The 18,338-nt window shown below is 36.8% G+C and overlaps 1 protein-coding gene across 1 annotated transcript in view; it reads left to right on the forward strand.

Annotated features, from left to right (window-relative positions):
* The window catches only part of ITGA4 (integrin subunit alpha 4), a 39,691-nt gene that overhangs the window by 12,017 nt on the left and 9,336 nt on the right, over window positions 1-18,338 (forward strand). The window contains exons 7-17 of the mRNA XM_040602707.1: window positions 1,547-1,632; window positions 1,966-2,025; window positions 2,116-2,253; window positions 3,256-3,367; window positions 6,412-6,506; window positions 6,835-6,925; window positions 8,287-8,332; window positions 8,717-8,871; window positions 10,836-10,990; window positions 14,216-14,365; window positions 15,642-15,718. Of these exons, the coding sequence (XP_040458641.1) occupies window positions 1,547-1,632; window positions 1,966-2,025; window positions 2,116-2,253; window positions 3,256-3,367; window positions 6,412-6,506; window positions 6,835-6,925; window positions 8,287-8,332; window positions 8,717-8,871; window positions 10,836-10,990; window positions 14,216-14,365; window positions 15,642-15,718 (1,165 nt within the window). The remainder of the gene's footprint in view (window positions 1-1,546; window positions 1,633-1,965; window positions 2,026-2,115; window positions 2,254-3,255; window positions 3,368-6,411; window positions 6,507-6,834; window positions 6,926-8,286; window positions 8,333-8,716; window positions 8,872-10,835; window positions 10,991-14,215; window positions 14,366-15,641; window positions 15,719-18,338) is intronic.

Here is an 18,338-nt window from a genome sequence, read left to right on the forward strand (position 1 = left end):
GCTGGTAATACATAACTTTTGGTAGTATTTCCTTGACTACTTCAGAGTGTCTTAGAGAGTAATAACCGACTTCTTTAAAAAAATTAGCTAAATGTCAGTCTTTCAAATCAGCTGAGCTTGGTGAAAGAGTAGTCATAGGCACCGAACAAACTGCCTTAAAGAAATCACAAAGTAATTGACAGTTTCTTTTAGGAATCTGAGAACTGCAAATTACGTTTCAGAAAACTGAATAACTTTAGTAATGGCAAAGAGGAGAGAAGTCTGGGGTTGGAAATAAAATTTCATTTGACTATGCGTTTAAATTTACAATGTCAATTATGTGATTTCCCAGGGCCACACCCACCTGTAGTATTTTTATACCACAATAAAAATGAGGGCTACCTGATTACTGTACTTTTGTGTGTGTGTGTGTGTGTTTGGCTTTTTGTTTTTTTGTTGTTGTTAAAAATCAAAAAAGGTCATTAGAATTACTGATGTTTACACTTCAGCAAAACCAAAATAAATAGAAGATAAAGGTCAGAGGAGGTAAATTAAGTTTCATCCACTTAAGCTTAATTTTTTGTTGAGTAAGTAAAAACTAGGTGTTGACCTTTAAATGATAAATTGCCTTGTTCACCTCTTCTGGCTTAAAATATGAAAAGAAAAAGCTGGCTTAATGAGAACTTGAATTCTAGACACTTATCTTCACAGATGAAAGATTTAAGGCTCATTTTCATCTGATCCAAGATGATTTTTCCTTTTTTCCTGCATGCTGTGAAAATCAACATTGATTCAGTAAATGCAAGAGTAGCGGAATATGTTAACTGTCTTCGCTGTTTCAACTTAGCTATAATGTATTCTGGAAGAAGCAAGCATGACTTGTGTAGCTATAGATTAAGGTGTTACTTTTCAGTTTGCAATTCTCTGGCTGGATGTCTGTCACCAAAATATGGTCCTATTTGTTTAGAGGTGTCTCCACATACAGCAATACTTTGTTACGTAGATTCATTTAAAAAAGCTGATGCAATGGTTTCTTATTACATAATCAGGCTTTTGCTCCAGTTTATTTCTGGCATTTTCATATGTGTGTGTGTATGTATATGTGCACATGCATATAAGTAGCGCTACATTTCATTATTTCTTTGCAGCCCAGTTACAATAGTCAGGGTAACAGTTGAATTGGGTGTTTCCACGTTGCACTGTATGGAGTTTTGATTGGGTTTATTTGTATTACAATATGGACTCACTGAGCAAGTGCATTATATGCATTTGCAGAAGGTGTTTGCAATTTATTTTATTGTCTTTTAGAGTATGGAAGGTAATTGAGATCCTGGGAAGAAATGAGTGTTTCTGACACATTTTTCTGCTTGCTGTGTCTTACTGTTTGTGTCGATGTTTTGCTTGTATTTCAAAATCTTTATTTTCTGTTTTCATTGCTAACTTGCCTGAGGTCTGAATGTCAGACTCACAATAATTTGTGGTGTTGACAGCTTTTGTACGTCATGCTCCCTTTTTTTTTTCTTTATATAGCATTTTCAATATTGATTAGTGCGTTTTTAATTTACAGGATACTCTGTTGGAGCTGGACATTTTCTGACACCAGCCAGTACAGAAGTAATTGGAGGGGCTCCCCAACAGGAGCAGACTGGTAAAGTAAGAGATTGTCTATACTCTTGGTTTGAAGAATATACCCCCGCATACCCACCCATGTTTTTCCTATTTAGATTAACGTTTTAAAGACAAGTATTGGATAGATATGATTTCTCCTGGGGAGAAAAGTTAAAGGAATGAGGAAAGATAGTCTACATAGCGTTGCTGTGAACTGTGGCGTTAAAGAAGGGAACAGATAGGAAATAGTAAATAGCTGTATCTTGTGATATTGTGTGTTGCTTTGCTGATTCTTTAGCACATCCTCTAGAGAAAGCATAGGGAAGTATTTCAGATTACAGTTTACTGAACTCCACTTATATTTTCTTTTCATTTTAGGCATACATCTTTAGCATTGATAAACAACTAAATATTCTGTTTGAAATGAGGGGTAAAAAGGTAAATCTTTCATACTACTTTTCTGCACCTTAGAACTTCCAGCATGTCTTCGTAAAAACTAAACTAATGTGATTTCTTGTTTGCACACAGCTTGGCTCTTACTTTGGAGCTGCAGTTTGTGCTGTAGACCTGAATTCAGATGGCCTCTCAGACTTGCTAGTTGGTGCTCCAATGCAAAGTACCATCAGAGAAGAAGGAAGAGTTTATGTGTATATCAATTCAGGTTCTGTAAGTATTTTCTCTTAAAAATGCATGATAACACAGTCATTGTAGTATAACAAGCTAAGAAGAGATTTCCTCTCTCTTATCATACAGTATCAACTGTAGAACTGTGATGACAGTCCCAGCAGCACTGTGCAGCATACCTGCAAAGGCTAACTGTATAAACTGTAATGGCATCATTACTTACACTAGCGTTAGAACTGAGGACAGACTGATTTTGTTTCATTGTAACTTCAGGTGGTGACAGCTTGGCGCTACAGACTCTTTGCAGGCTCTTCCATTATCATGCTCACCACTGAGCTGGCATGTGAACAGCAACTTATTTAGCGCTTTGGAAACAAACGAGGAGTGAAGAATTTGTGTGCAGTTAGTGGTAGCAGTCAGGAAAGAGACTAGTAGTCCTCAGTTTGGCAAATAAAGTAACGGGACAGTTCATGCATTAGAATTTCCTTTTATTCTTTTTAAGGATCAGAAGTGAAAGTGTAATCACTATTTTTTGTGTGCAATTGAATTTATCTGGCTTTGTAAATTTTATCTTTGTATCTTATTTCCCTTCCTTCCTCTTTGCACCAATGTATTTTTATTCTCCTATATAAGCTTGCAATTAACATTCCCTTAACATGTTTTCCTTGCAGATAACTATATCACTCCAGGATACCTGCAACTAACTAAGGCCCAAACAATAGCCCTGAAGCATCTACTGTTACTACTTTTTTAGCAAATAGGGTTTTCTCAGAGCCATAAGCCCCTGTATTCTGATACAAGTTTGCTGCTGTTTGCAGGTGTCTGCTATGGGAACACATTGCTGTTCTCTAAAGAACCACTTTCTTACACTTTATTATTCTTACACTAAATACTGTTAAATATCTTTGATAATGCTCTCTTCTGCACCAAGTTGTTCAGCAGGATTACATATTGGCATCTAAAGTAGTTTTAATATTTTGACTAATATTCCAAGTCACCTGGAAGATGCTCTGTTAATCAGCTGTTGACTCTCTTTTCCTTTAGGAGGCAAAGATGGTAGAACTGAACATAGAGCTCAGTGGGAGTGACTCATATGCAGCCAGGTTTGGAGAGTCCATAGCCAGTCTAGGAGACATAGATAACGATGGGTTTGGAGGTAAGTATATAAAGAAAACCTCTTGGGTTTAATTCTCTCTGAGCATTGAACCGTTACAATATACAGAAGGATTATGAAAGTCTGAGAATACTTTCAGCTGGTGACTTGACCTTTCTTTTCTACACCACTGGTTTGAAATACAGCTGTTTCACAGTCATTGATGTGTAATACCAAGAGATTAGTTTCTGTCACTTTAACAAAGAGTATGAGCATAAGGTAATAACATCGTCTGTAACTTAGGCTGCTGGACCTCAAGTGGAATCCCTAATCCTGTTTTAGACATGTGAGACAATGGTTGGAGAAGACTCTGGCAATTTTGTAACATCATAAATAAAAATCACACGTTAAGCGAAGATCTGCTTCTGTGTCACCAACAGGAAATACTAAACACATGGCGATACCGAAAACAACCTGCAAGGTGGAAGGCTTGAGGGACTGCTTCCCAGTCAGGCTTTTAGGTGCCTCATGAGTTGCCTAGCATGGGCTCCCAGAGCAATGGGAGAGCACAGGGAAGGACTTTAACGGCCATGCCCCAGTAGTGAATTCAAAATGTTAATGGGGCTCAGAGGGACCTTTTTCTTCCTGTTGTCTATACAGGAGCATCTGTTTCAGTCACCTATAGTTAGATGCCTAAACAGAAACTGAGAATATCCTCCCTCCCTGTCCCATCACCCAGGCTGAAACACCCTCTCTAAATATGGTGAGATATGCGTGGAAGTTTCCACTGATGTTGTTTGGGTGGAAGCTGCTCAGAGGGCAGAGACATTCAGTCTCTAGACTTTTGTCTAACTTCCATAATGAGCATAAAAGTAATAGAGACCAAAAAGAGAATGCCATGTGAAAGTTGGAGATAAAAGGTATTTTAGTTACAGAAAACAGATGAAAGGATGTAAGATGTGTCACAACACCTAGAATGACTCACACGACCTTCTACTTCCCTTCTGCTTCCAGTCAGACTGCCTGAAATCTATTTGCTGCAGAAAGCCCTATGGTTTACTGCTCTCAGCTTCTTTCCTTCTAAGACCATTCACCAGCTGTCCAGGTAGCCTGCAAAAACACAGCCAACTGGGAGGCCTCCAGCTAGTCTGAAGACAAGCAGAAGGGATGTGGCCCAGTGCTTCATTCATCTTGTCATGGTTTCAAGCAAATAGGAATGGCCAGTATTCCTGTCTGAAACACTGGCGTGTGCTCCCCTCCAGCAGAAGGACAGGCATAGGGACAGGATAAAAACGTGACAGATGTTTTCTGCTGTTAAAAAATTCATAGATGGTTTCAGTTTTTCCATCATCAAAACCTGGACTGTATACAGGGAGCTAATATCCTTTGTGCAAGAGCTGTCAGCTTTTTCTGGGCTGCATCTTTACCATGGCCATATCTCTCTTCATACTTCTGAATTACCCATTTTATTTGCAGTTATGATCCAGGGTTCTCCTTTCACTCTTCTCTTTGCTTTGTGTTCTTGGTCCTGTTCCGTAACCCGCAAAGCTTGGAATGGTCATTCTTTTGTTATCTGGTTTCCTTTTCCTTAAAGTAGTGTTTTCCAACCTACACCCCACCCCTTTGGTACCTGTTCCTCAAACTGTTGTTAAATCTTGTTTCTCCTGTTTTGCATTACCTTCACAATTTTATACACAAGTTTCAGGTTTTGCCCCCAAGCATTTGCAAACTGTATAGGAAATCCATGTACAAATGTAGGGCTGAGGAACAGAGCAATAAAATCAAATCAATAGCAGCAAAGCAATGTAGGTGTATGAGACGCAATGTCAAATGGGCATTCTAAAACTGCAGGGGGAGGCAGAACAAAGAAGTGGATTGGCTTTTGAAGGGAGCAAAAACATTGAAAAGTGGAGGCAGTACTGGGAGTGGTGGTAGGAAAAGAAATCTTGTAAGAAAAACAGCTGGAAGAAAAATACAAAGAGAAATGGGGTGTTAGAAACCATTTGTCTGTAGTAAGTAATAAAAAAGCCCAGCAGAGACAACTTCGTCAATGATCTAAACCATCAGTATCAGCCCTGTGAAGATAGTGGTGTGCGTGTTGTAGAATCTGACCTCCTCAAGAACATATGAGTAATTTTAATTAACACAACTTGACTGTCCTATTTTCATCTCACCAATAGAGAGACATAACATATTTTATGTGCTTTAGACACCAAAGTATGGATTTAATCAATATGGATTCAATCAGAGAATTGTTCAGGAAAGCTAGATCGTCAGAGCGCTTCTTTTCTTGTGATTTTGGTTTGGTGCAGCATACAGTATTTCCGATTTGCAGATGGTTCAGTTTTGCTTACTTGCAAACGAAAGTTTACAATTACTAATTTCTACTAGTGACTTTCCAGATGATGTAATTAATCTCCCCCTTCCTCCCTCCCTCCCTCCCTCCCTCCATGGTTTGGTTAATAACCTCCGGCTATTTGAACCATGGAGCTTTTTGGTAAGGGCTATTGAGGGTGGGTGGGTTGGTTTGTTGTGTGTCACCACACCCCTCTGGGATTAAATCTTCTAGGCATAAAACATACCCCTTCGTACAAACAAGATACCTTCATTTTCTTGTTAAATGCCTGTTTAAGACTGTAATCGGATGCTGAGCACATTTCATAGAAGAATAAATGGTTCTTTTCAGGTGGCAGAGTACCTTGTGTGATTTAATCCATGTGGGAATAGCAGAATGCAAGAAAATCATAGTTCCATAAATACAAGGCACTTTTTTTTTTATTTTATTTTTTTTTTTTTAGAAAACTGTGATAATTTGGCTATTGTCCATGATAACCTCTTAAGGGTCAAAGTCAGTATTGGTATGAACAGACTTTGTCTTGAGCAGAACTGCTGTATTTGGTCCTTGTTTTCCAGAAACATAGTACTTAAGGCATTGGGTCAGATTTCTGAGCTGGTTTGTACTGTTCCCATTTGTTTTATATCTATCTTCAGCACTTTCAGTTCATTCATATAAACTTGGTCTGGCATTGCATGCGTCACAACTTGGATATCTTTAACTCTTCCTTGTGGCCTAGTCAACTGATTTCTGTTAAATTGTTTTTCCACAGATGTAGCAATTGGGGCTCCACAAGAAGATAATCTAAAAGGGGTTATTTATATATATAATGGCAGGGAAGATGGAATAACACCGTCATTTTCACAGGTACACTTTTTCAATGAAAAATAATAAATGCAGAAAATCCTTGAGTTTAAATTTGAGAGGGTTTTCCCTTTAATGCTAAGACCATCTGGGGTACTTTAAAAGACTTCAGAAATTTTTTACATAGTCTGTGATTTCCAGTCAGGTAGGGTTTATGGGATATAACATTTGCAGTAATTGAGGAATAGTATTTTCAGAGGTATACTTTCACAGGTAAGCATGTAACTGCGTTCAGCAGCAGGATGGTTGTGCTAATATTTTTCATTGGAAACTGTAACTCAAAGATTAGCTTTCCAAGAATAATTTTGTCTTCTGGTTTTTTCCTCCTCAGAGAATACAAGGACATCAAGTCAGTAATTCTTTAAGCATGTTTGGACAATCCATAGCAAGTGGTGTTGATGCAGATAACAATGGTTATCAAGGTAGATTAAACAATTCTGTTTATTTTTCATTTTTCAAAGAGTAGAGATTTATATAGAACAGTTGTACTACTTGTTACTTTTAACAGAAGCAAAATTTGTTGTTATGATGACATGTCACATCTTGCATTTTGGGAAGGAAAAAAAAAAAAAAGATGTAAAGCTGAGGCCAAGCAGTCAGTTTTCAGTCATCTATTATTTAAGGACTGAGAAGGATATAATAGTAAGATTGTAGTGCACAAGAGGAAGAAAAACATATTTTTAATTTTTACGTCAGCCATCTCATCTGCTAATGTCACAGTGAGCTAGTTTGGGCACTGGAAGCACGTTTGTTATCAAGACTAGTATGCTAACCTAAAAATCTTACTGGTCTTCACATAGTCTGGATTTTGCCAGGAGTCACTGAGTTCCTTGACTCTCAGTCTGTGTGAACATTACATTAACCTGACTCAGGGCTCACAGCAGTGGATTAAGGCTGTTGTGGAGTTCTTGTGTGCATGACACAGAAGTGCTAATTTGGTGCAAAACAGCTTAGCTGGTTCCAAGTATATACTCATTGTTTTATACATATTGTCAAAATATATTGACATTTTGCAGATAGGTGTTCTGCCAGGACAGGTGTTGTTGCCTGTTGTGCCCCTGTGGGTGTAAAAGCAGAAAGTTTTCATGAATTACATGTTGTATGCTCTGGCTATGTCAACAGAAAAAGTTACCCAGGTTAATCTGTAATGCTGGGCTAAGAAGTGGTGTACAAGTAGTCTGCTGTCAGGTCACCTGTTGTTTACTGATTTGGGAGTCACATCCTCAGAACCTTACATCTTTACTCATTTGACAGTTCACTTTTGCTACCTCATTTGAGAGGTATATATACTGTGTGTATTTTTTGCCTTATTGCATTAATATTTTCCAGTTAGTTTGAAATAAATTTAATACGTTTTTTCTATCTATATGTGTAAATCCATACATATATAACAGTTATATATAAACTGAATTGCTTATGTATATGTGCACGTGTATAGCAATATTGAATATTTGGATTAAAAAGAAGGCAAGTACCTCCTATTTAGCTAACTCATCTTTCAGTATCACCCTTTGAAATGTGGACTAGAAATCAAATTGTCACATTACCAATATCTGCAAGTCCAACAAATTAGCACGCAGTGTTAATGGAAAGTGGGCAATATTTGAGGAATCATCTCCTAGACAGAGAACACCTTTGAATATCATTAGCATATGCCTCCTAATAAATAAAGGGCAAATGGTGTTTTAATGCTGTCCAAAAGGTGAATATGCTACAAAATGCTTGTACCTGAGGAGTAATTCCTATAGACAAATTATGCTTATTGATCTAATTTTTTGTACAGATGTAGCAGTTGGTGCATTTCTCTCGGATTCTGCTGTGGTGCTGAGGTGAGTGCGCTACACTTCAGTGCTTTTAAAGACCATACAATTTAACTGTATTTTTAAATGCAATTTAATAAAACTCAGTAGTATATTTTAACCTCATGGTATTTTTCTTGGGTGTCTTGAACTTCAGTCATTAGGCTCTAGAATGCTCTACAACTGAAACATTTAAGTAAATGCCTTTAAGAAAAAGCAAATACCATTCTAAAACTTCTTGAGCCAACAAATAAGGTGCATACAGCTATTTGGATTCTGAAAAGTGCAGATAGCTTAAAAAAATATAATTATAAAATATAAAAATAGATTCCATCAGAAATTGTTAGATTCTGCAGAGATTCTATAAGCTGTATCTGAAGTGTTTTGTGAACAGCCACTTTTTTCCATTCTTAGAACAAAACCAGTGATAATTGTTGAAGCTTCTTTAAAACATCCTAATTCAATAAATCGAACTAATTTGAACTGCATGGAAAATGACCAGCCTTCCATCTGTATGAATTTGAAGATATGCTTTACCTATACAGGACGAGAGGTACCTGGTTATATTGGTAAGCTACCTGGAAAAAATTCTAGTATATATATTCATTTTAAATGCACCTATTTACAGACTAATGCTGTTGCCATTTAGCGGACCATTATTCTGAGTTCAGTATAAAATGAAAAATTAAAAAAATGGTTTTTTGAGCTCATAATTACCCTATAACATCGAGCCATTACACTTGTATTCAGTTTAGAATAACAGCACATCCCTGTTACACGTGTAACCAGAGTTACATGGCCTCAAAGAGATAGTCACATTAAAAAGGTGAGGTACTGTGAGGATGAAGGTAGTAGAACTCCAAGTTGTCTATTGCATCAAGGATGTAATCTAAAGTTTTGATGGTAACAAGTTTAGACAAAGACCAATTTTTAGCTAGCTAGCTGGGTTGTGACGCTAAGTAGTTTAGCTGAGGCTGTGCACAACCACTTAGTAGTATCTTCACGTGGGTTTTGCAGCGGTACTAAAACAGTACCATCATAGACAGGATAATTCCGGTACCTGAATTACCTTACCTAACAGTGGTGTGATTTGATTCACACTCATACTTTTGAACTGCGTTGTAATGGTGCCCTTTTAGATGGTGCCTTTCATAGCATCATCATAATCTGTCATTTTGATAGGTTTTTAAATGAGATAGCATGCTGTTAGGATTGACAAAGAAATAGAGTGCACTTATTCTGTGAATGCTTTCATTTACGTAGTTGTCCAGGGACCGTATTCTGTTTTGCACAGGGCCCAACAGGAGTGTCTTGTCAAATTGTCTGAACTTTCCACATGCAAATGTCTGGGTTGTTGCTTTACAATTAGGTAGGAATTAATGGGCTGTGAGTGTCTTTTCTTAATGTAGAATCAAATGGATTATTCAGCATGATATTCAGATGTCCTTTAGAAGCAGTCCTCCCAGACATGGACCAAACCATAGGGGAGTGCCGTAGGATGCAGTCTTCTGCTTAGCAATAAAGAAAAGACGTTCCCTTCATAAAGCCATGGATCGTAAAGACCATTGTGGAACATGATGTCAAAGAGAGGGAGTCCCATCACAATTACTGAAAAATACATCTTGTATTTTATTTTATATAATGCATATTTTGTTTTTGGCAAAAACTGGTATGGCTTGAAGCAATATCTATTGGAGGGAGTATTCATGGTGAGCTTATTTTAAATAATTCACTGTCTAAATTTGACTGTATTGCCTGGGTGCTTTTAACTTTCCTGTCACGTGCTCTATGTAAACCGCAAACAGCCCTGCAAATACGTGACGGGTAAAATTAAATTGCTTACATCTTCTGTATGAGAGTATACAGTACCCTTCAGGAACACATTATGAAGAACACATTCAACAATGAACTGTGAAGTTCCAAGTTCAGATCTTTTGAAATTCATGCTTATTGTGAAAGATGAGCGGTTGGACTGGATTACCCTTGCTGAATTTGTATATTAAACTTTTCAACTAAAATAGGAAAGATTACAGGAAATTCTAGATACTCTGACTCAACTTTTGGCAGAGCTTAAAAAGTACTAGATCCGTGATGGTCTGAAACTTATTTGAAATTTGTTATCATAGCAATTCATGCTAACTTAAATAGAAAAAAACCTGTGAAGTTAAATAATTGTCAGTGTCTGTTGACTTACCTGTTTGTTGAAATTTTATGTCAGCCCTCTAAGTAACTGAAGTAGGTTTTCTTTAAATAGATTCTGGTAGAAAACTATAAATATGACTTGACAAAACTGTCCTTGATGTAAAAGCATGTATCAGGGACCAGTCATGATGCAATCAATTTTCAGAGGGCTAGAAGCTTTCGTTAGGTATGGATTTATGTCAGAGAATTTTTAGGCGCAGCATTTCAAAATGGATATTTTGGAATATACTTAAGGAAGTGAGTCAGAAGATGTAATTTCTATCATAATTTCATGAAAATTTTATCCCTTAAAGTTTTGTAACTTTTATTTTCCTTGGGTTTTATTTGGCAGTGCTGCTTTATAATTTGAGTGTTGATGTGAACAGAAAAGTGGATACACAAGCAAGATTTTATTTTTCTTCCAATGGAACATCTGATACAGTCTCAGGGAATGTAAAGATATACAGCAAGAATACTTCCTGCAAAGATCATCTAGCATTTATGAGGGTAATGTAATTTTCAATATGTATTGCCCTGTAAATCCTTTGTTCTTCTTCAAAAAGCACACCTGCTGAAAAAGAACCTGTTTGTTTACAATTGCATGACATCATTTTGGAAGTAAGATATTTGTGTTCATAACTTCCACAGGTAATGTATTTTAATTTTGATGCTTTCTCAGCTTTCTGTGGGGAAGCGAGTGGGTCCGCCATCTCATGTTGGTGAGAATGTGCATAATAATAATAAACACAGTGGTGAAGTAGGACATGAGCACTCTTGACACTTTTTCACCCATTTTTTATGGTTGACTTGGGGTGGTTTGGAGCAACCAAGAAGATACAGTATAACATATATTTTCTGCTGAACATTTCTGATGGAACTTTCTTATGTACTCCATAATGCAAAATCTTTAAACTTGTAATTACACAGAGAAAACATTTATTATGGTTTTTTTTATTTGTAACTATTTCAGATAATACGTGTATGGTCTTGGTCCCCTTTTTTACTGTGAGTAGATGAGGTAGACTCACCTGTTGAGAAAAGAGCCCATTCCTGATCCATAGGAAGTGAAATGAAGATGATTGTTACAAGAGAGTTTGTGGTTCAACGTTTGTAGTGTTGGCTGGTTTGTGAGTTTGTTGTAAGGAGCCAAAAACTAGCAGGGTGAGAAGAAGAACGCTTGCTTGGAATTGTTTGACTTTTTTCCTCCAAAGGGTGCAGCACTCACAAAGGGGAATACTCAGAGAATCAAGAGGTGGAAATAGGGTAGGAAAAGCGCTTGCGAGAGTTCCGTGAATGAATTTAGAGCTGAACAATATGATGAAGAAAGTGCATCGTGCTGAGGAAGTGATCTCTCTACTCCTCTGCTCGCAAAAGTGAAGCCTGCACAGACAGGTCTTTCTCCTGGACATATCAGCCTGAATCCTGGACCAGATTAGTAGCGAATGTGGTTACAGTTCTCTGTCTGTGAAGGACTGGAGACAACTTTGTTGTAAAAAGAATCTGCTGGTGGAAGTGCTTCAGAGGAGAAGACAGGCAGAAGTGTTTCCAGGGCAAATGGGCATTCAGCAGGAGGCTGTTGGAGACCTGCAAGGTGCCAGCTAGCCCAGGAGGTCTGTGTCAACACCAGTAACAGAGATGGTACCAGCTGCTCAGCAGGAGGAAGTTGGCTGTTGGTTTCTTCAGAAGTAGAGTTTGATCCTGTGGCAACCTTCCTTTGAAACTGAGGATAGTACTTGACTTGAAAATAAGTTCGTAAGAATCTGGTCAGTGAGATCCTAGTTGCAATAGATAAGTAGTTAAGACGTTAAGTAGTCTTAACGTCGCTGTTGCCCTGGAGAAAGTGAAGTGTTGCATTCATGTTTGATGTATCCCTCTGAGGGATGAATGAGGGACCTGTCTTGAAAGTAAAAGCAACTGCAGCCGGGAGGGTATAATATTTTTAAGGCCATTCACTGGACAAGAGAGAATAAGTGATTCAGTTTATCAAATATCTTAGAAGCTTGCCTGTTGTAACAAAAATTTTGGAGAATAAATGGGAAGAACTGGAAGTCCTAAACCACAATCAAACAATAAAAACTAGCGGACACAGGGAAACCATGTTTTATTGAACTCGGAAAAAATTGACTAATCTCCTGTAAGACCTTATCTAAGGGGTGAAATAATTTTTTAAAGAAATGCTAACAACAGGGAATATTTAGATGTAAAGGGAAACAAGTGTAATAAAGAAAAGGCTAGGCAAACCAGTCCATTATTTTAAAATCCTCGAGGTAGCAATTCTGTGACTTTTTGAAACAAACATCTATTAGGATGATGACTGGAGCTGGTCCTGCACAGAGGCTGGGAAACAGACTCAGTTTTCTCCAGCTACACAAAAACCTGCAGGGAAAGAGTCTTGCATGTATTTTTCTTTTTCTATCCTTTTACTTATTTTTTGTTTATGACACCATTAGAAGCCAATTCTTCACAATAAAGCTTCAGGGTAGAAAGGAAAGCTTATGTTATCTACTGGAAAATTGCCCAGATGCATCTCAACTGGTATTTGCACTTAAGTGAATGTTACTTACAGAAGCAATGGCAAATTGCCACTTACTTATAAGAGTTTTGTAAGCTGAGAGAGATCTGGCTGACAACTGACCTTGTACAGATTGCTGCACCAGCATCAGCAGGTATTTGTGTAGGAGGAAGGATATGATTTGGCTCATCACTTCCTATAGTCTATCATTAGTATTTTTTCTTCCATATAATTCAGTTTTCTTTCTAATTCTTTAATTAATAGCATTATAAGCATCTCCTTCCACCCACTGAGGTGTCTGTACTTGTACAAAGCTCCTGAAGTTAAGCAAGTGTGAATGTCTGTCAAGTACAGTCCTTGCAAGAGATGATCTATGTTTTATGTATTTTGAGTAAAGACTAATTAATAGCTAATTAGTGTAATAGAAGTAATATAAAGCAGATGCAGAGAAGACCTTGTGGAAGATTATTATGAGCTAGATAATATGTGATTTGGCCACAGCAAGCTTGCAGATAAGAATTAAAGTAGTGGACATGTGGAGGGACAATCAGTGTCTGCCTCTCTCCTACACTTAGGGAATAATTTTATCAGGTTTGCTATTGTTAGTACTTGGTGCTTCAAGCTGTTCAGTTTTCACAAGTAGGTAGTTTGGGCTGTGATCTGCAACATTCCTACAGCCAATTTAATGTACAAAATGGTCATTTATTGAGGAGTTTAATCTTTCTAACACAGAATAGGAAATAGAGACAGAAAAATAAAATGCAGTCATGACCTGATTTAGTAGTGCGTGGGATAACTCCTTTTCATTTCATACAGAAATACCCATGAGTTTTGCCTGGAATTATCCCACTGGTTAACTTTCTCCATTTTAGCCAACTTTTGCCTAATTTTCTATTTGGGCAGTGCAGCATTTCATAGGTGTGTAAGGCGGTTTGACAGAAATAGGTTCACTAAGACTTCTTTTAGTAATAGAATCTTCCATTCTGAAATACCTGATGCTGTCATTGAATGTAGTATGCTTTTGTGTTTCTGATTACCTCGTTCAGCCACAAAGATATCCAGAAAAGTACATGAGCCATATGGCATATGAAATTAACTTATATGTTAAAAAAATAAGTATTCCTGGTTAAGTTAGTTCTAGGGAGCCTTATAATCTTTAAAACATAAGCATACATGTCTTGTCTTATATGATTAACTCATTAGGTTTCAAATTTTCGTAGAAAGATGTAAGGGATATCTTGACTCCTGTACATGTTGAAGCAAGTTATCATCTGGGGCATCACATTCTACAGAAAAGAAATGCTCAAGAATTTTCACCACTTCAACCTGTTCTTCAACAGAGGAAAGAAAAAGATGTTCTAAAAAGCAAGGTTAGTGTATGAGTTCTCTTTTTTTCAAATGCAGTAAGTAAATGCTCACGTTTTAATCTTCAGTTAAAAAAAGCTTCACACATCTATAGCATGTGAAGTAATGCATTTTCCAGACCAGCATCTAGTGCCTTGACCTTAATTAATAAACCAGCATGCTAAAAAATAAATCTCTGCAGAACTGTTATACAATTTGTATTATGATTATATTTTTTTTAAAAAAAAGGTATGTGCAGGGAACTTGCAATAATATATAATGTTATATACCTCAGAACACACAGGTATGAAATTCACTCTTTGAAATATTCAGTCTTTCAAAAAAACTACACAGGATGAGTCACTTTCCAGTATAAAATTGTTCTTTAAGATTAATTCTGTGGTAAATGCACAATATAGTGTTGGTATTAATCTTGAAGTGTTTCAAACATGTTGCTGAAATATTAGTTCTGTGAAGGTATTGCTTTGTGTGTTCAAACACATAGTCTGTGGGGAAAAAGAGAGTGTATTCTGTATCCTTAAATGAGTATGAAAGTAACTTTTCTTCAAAGAAAACCCTTAAGAGTTAATAGACTTTTACTCTGACTTAAGCAAATGTCAGGATTCTATGAATTTTTAACTACCAAATGGTCATAAACATATTATGACTTCTCACAAACAGTAAGCTTCATGTAATTCAGATACAGCTGACTATCAGAAATTTGAGATACTTAAAAGCTCCTTTTAAATGGCATGCTTTTCCGTTTCATCTTAATTCAGAATTTTGTTTTAGAAACTGCAGAGAGGAAGAGGGTGTTGTTGAACATAGTGACATATATGTGCTCTGTAGCATACTGATAACCAAGGCACGGACACATGCAACTCACGGTGTCTAGTCTCATCAAACCTTACGAACAGTATGGTAACTAAAGTCTGCGTAATGAAACTCTCTTGCAAAAGTTAATGTGCTGTATCATTGGAGAGACTGCAGAGACCTCAGTTCTGGGTCCTCTGAAAGACTCAGCCTTTTTTATGTACGACTATTAAAAAATCAACTGAACATATACCCGCTGGTTTAACTGTGAGAGACTGAACCTGGAAAGCCTCTCCATCGTTATTCTGGGTGCACGGAACATGTTTGGAAAATGGCCTGATTGAATTGTTTTTGGGAGCAAAAGCCATTAGCCAATTCCAGATACTTGGTAACAAGGTGGTAGGTTTCTTTCTTTAGAAATACTTTTACTCACTATAATATGCATGACACACTAAAGTGCTTTCTTTTTTTTTTATTTGTCGTTTATAGTTTGTTTTTGCAAGATTTTGCTCCCAAGAAAATTGTTCTGCTGATCTGAGAGTTTCTGGAAAAGTTGCTTTTCTGAAGTATGTATAATGTGGCTTTCGTGTTTTGAAAGAGGGTCAATAAAGATTTTATGTAAATTATTCCTTAATCTTTTGTATGTAAAGAACATTAATTTGCAAAAGTAGAATATGGACTCCCTGAGAAAATAGGGGAAGTAAAGCTGTGTTTAGTTAAGAATATTTTGAAATCATAAATCTTCCAGGAAATGTAACAGAAATGTATAGAATTGAAGAACTGTTCTTGCATAATTATAAGACTTAATAGCTCATAAAATGTGCGTTTTTCACAAAAAGGTAAACTTGTATTCTACACTTCATGTATAACTGGGCCAAGATACAGTGCACAATGCGTACTCAATGTGTAGACGTAACTACTGTTAAATTGACAAGCTATCAATTATTTCTGCTGCTCTTATGAAGATACTGTTCTTGCAATGTACAAAGAAGATACTTCAGTTTTGTACTGAGACATTGTTATAGTTATTGTTTCAATTATAAAATAATTAGGTGGCTCTTTTTCCTCATTTACTTAAGAATATTACATCTTCAGTTTTATACTGCTGATTGAGACACCAGATGGTTGAGTATTATGTGAGGTTTAGAATTCTTTTCTCTACATGAATTAGCTCGCGTTTTCCACAATTAATTTTGTTTTGTGATTTTTTTTTCATTTACATCACTAATTTTTTTTGATAATGCCCTTTAGTATGTTTCCATTTTTCCCATTCTTTCCAATTAGGTATCATGTCTAAATCCTGTTATTATGTAAGGTAATTAATGCACTTTCAAAGTATATCAATACAGTTATTATTGTCTTGCAGAATGTGTATTACAGCAAGCAATACTTTGAGATATATTTCTATTTAGCATCATCTTTGGAAAGTTTTAAGCCATGTACCATAATTTCTGTTCAGAATGGATTTTAATTATTCAATTTTAAGTTCTATTTTATCATCTCATCTCATCCTTTTCCTTTATTACTTCAAAGCAACAAATCTGGGTTGTTGGTGAGGAAAAAAGAGAAAATGTTCCTGTTGTGAATCTCAGCTAGTTAGGTATTTTGTGTGTGACCTGGATTTTCTTGTGTGATTTATCATGTTTAAAGTTGATTCTACTTTGATCAGGATACTAGGTGAACAACCTGAAATGACACCGCAAGATGGTGACAATCACGTAATGCTGATTAATCACGCCCATGTGATCCTGAGCAGAAGCTTTTTCATCTTCATAATTTCAGAATAAGATTAGTCTCTTTCTCCCTTCTTTTAACGCGTGGCCTGTAGCCTGAGTCTTAAGCTCTTTCATTTTCTTAGGCTTGAAGGTCATTTTATTGGAATGGTTGTGAACTTTTTCAGAAGGAAAGACTGTGTAGCATTTCCATTTGTGACATGAGCAATGCAGTTTTGTAAGCAGTTCAGAGCTCTAAGAAAGGAAAACAGATTACAACATACCCGCTTGGCATTAGGTACCAGTAGCAGATTTTCAGTGTAAATAAATAGGCTAAACATCTTGATAGTGTGAAGTATCACCTTAAATTACATTGTGTCCCTAGAATCTCAATTAAAAACTAGTTAGCTGTGAAGCGTTGATTTATTTTGGCTAGACAGAATGCATTCGTTATCCTTAGGCAGCAAAGCAAACACTTTTAGTCTTAAAAGAATGAAATCAAATAGGGGTGTCAATGTGATGCTTTACTTGCCGAGTTGTGATTCTTCAGGTACACGCTATCATGTTTTGTTTCAATTGCTTAGGTTTTGGCCTGCTCTGTATATTTCTAGTCTGCATCATGCATTTCTTAATGAAGAATGAAATATGATTACCGGGGAAAAGCTCTACTTCAGCTTTGTTGTAGTCCCAGATGTGCACCTGGTGCTTTTGTGTACTTGTGTGTTAAGCTGGGAGGCATCTTGGTGACAGCATCTTGTTAATGAACTTGCCTTTAATGTGTGTAAGAGGACTGAACGTAAGCATATAACTAGCAAAACAACTTTAAAATTTAACCTGAACTTAATCAGGCTACTGAGATGTTAACATTGTGTTTTTCTTTAATTCGCTTTTGTCTCGGAAACTATCTGCTTATGCAGTGCTTTTACCTTCTGTTGCTTTTCTAACTGCCAGCTTCTTTCCCAAAGGTGTTCAGTGACTAATGCTTTGGTTTCAAGCCAGAATATCTGATAAATGTCTATTTCTAGGAAGCCTTTCTGCAAGTCTTAATTAAACTTTAATGTCAAGCTGAAGTTTACTTCTAGCCCCCCACAGGGTGTCTGTACTTGTAACATGATTATAGAACACCACCCAGATCACCAGATAGGCATGCTCACTTGCCCTCTTTGTGACCCGTTTCATATTAACTCAATCCTATAAGTTTGAGTACAAACAATGAATTTTAAAGTAATGTCTGAACATACTGCAGCAGTAGCACATTTTTATTCTAGTGTGTACAGGGAAGGACCCATCTTGTAAGAGCCAGAAACAAGACTGCTCTGGTAGCAATTTTCTTGCTCTCTCATTAATAACCTCAGGCCTTAAAAGCACAGTACTGGGGCTGACCATCATATAACTGGTGTAGTACCTTCAGTTACAGGACTGAGTAAAAACTTTCCGAATGATCTCCAGCTGAGCTTTGTCAGAACTGAATGAA

The sequence above is a fragment of the Falco naumanni genome, chromosome 8 (assembly GCF_017639655.2).
Source record: "Falco naumanni isolate bFalNau1 chromosome 8, bFalNau1.pat, whole genome shotgun sequence".
NCBI lineage: Eukaryota > Metazoa > Chordata > Aves > Falconiformes > Falconidae > Falco > Falco naumanni.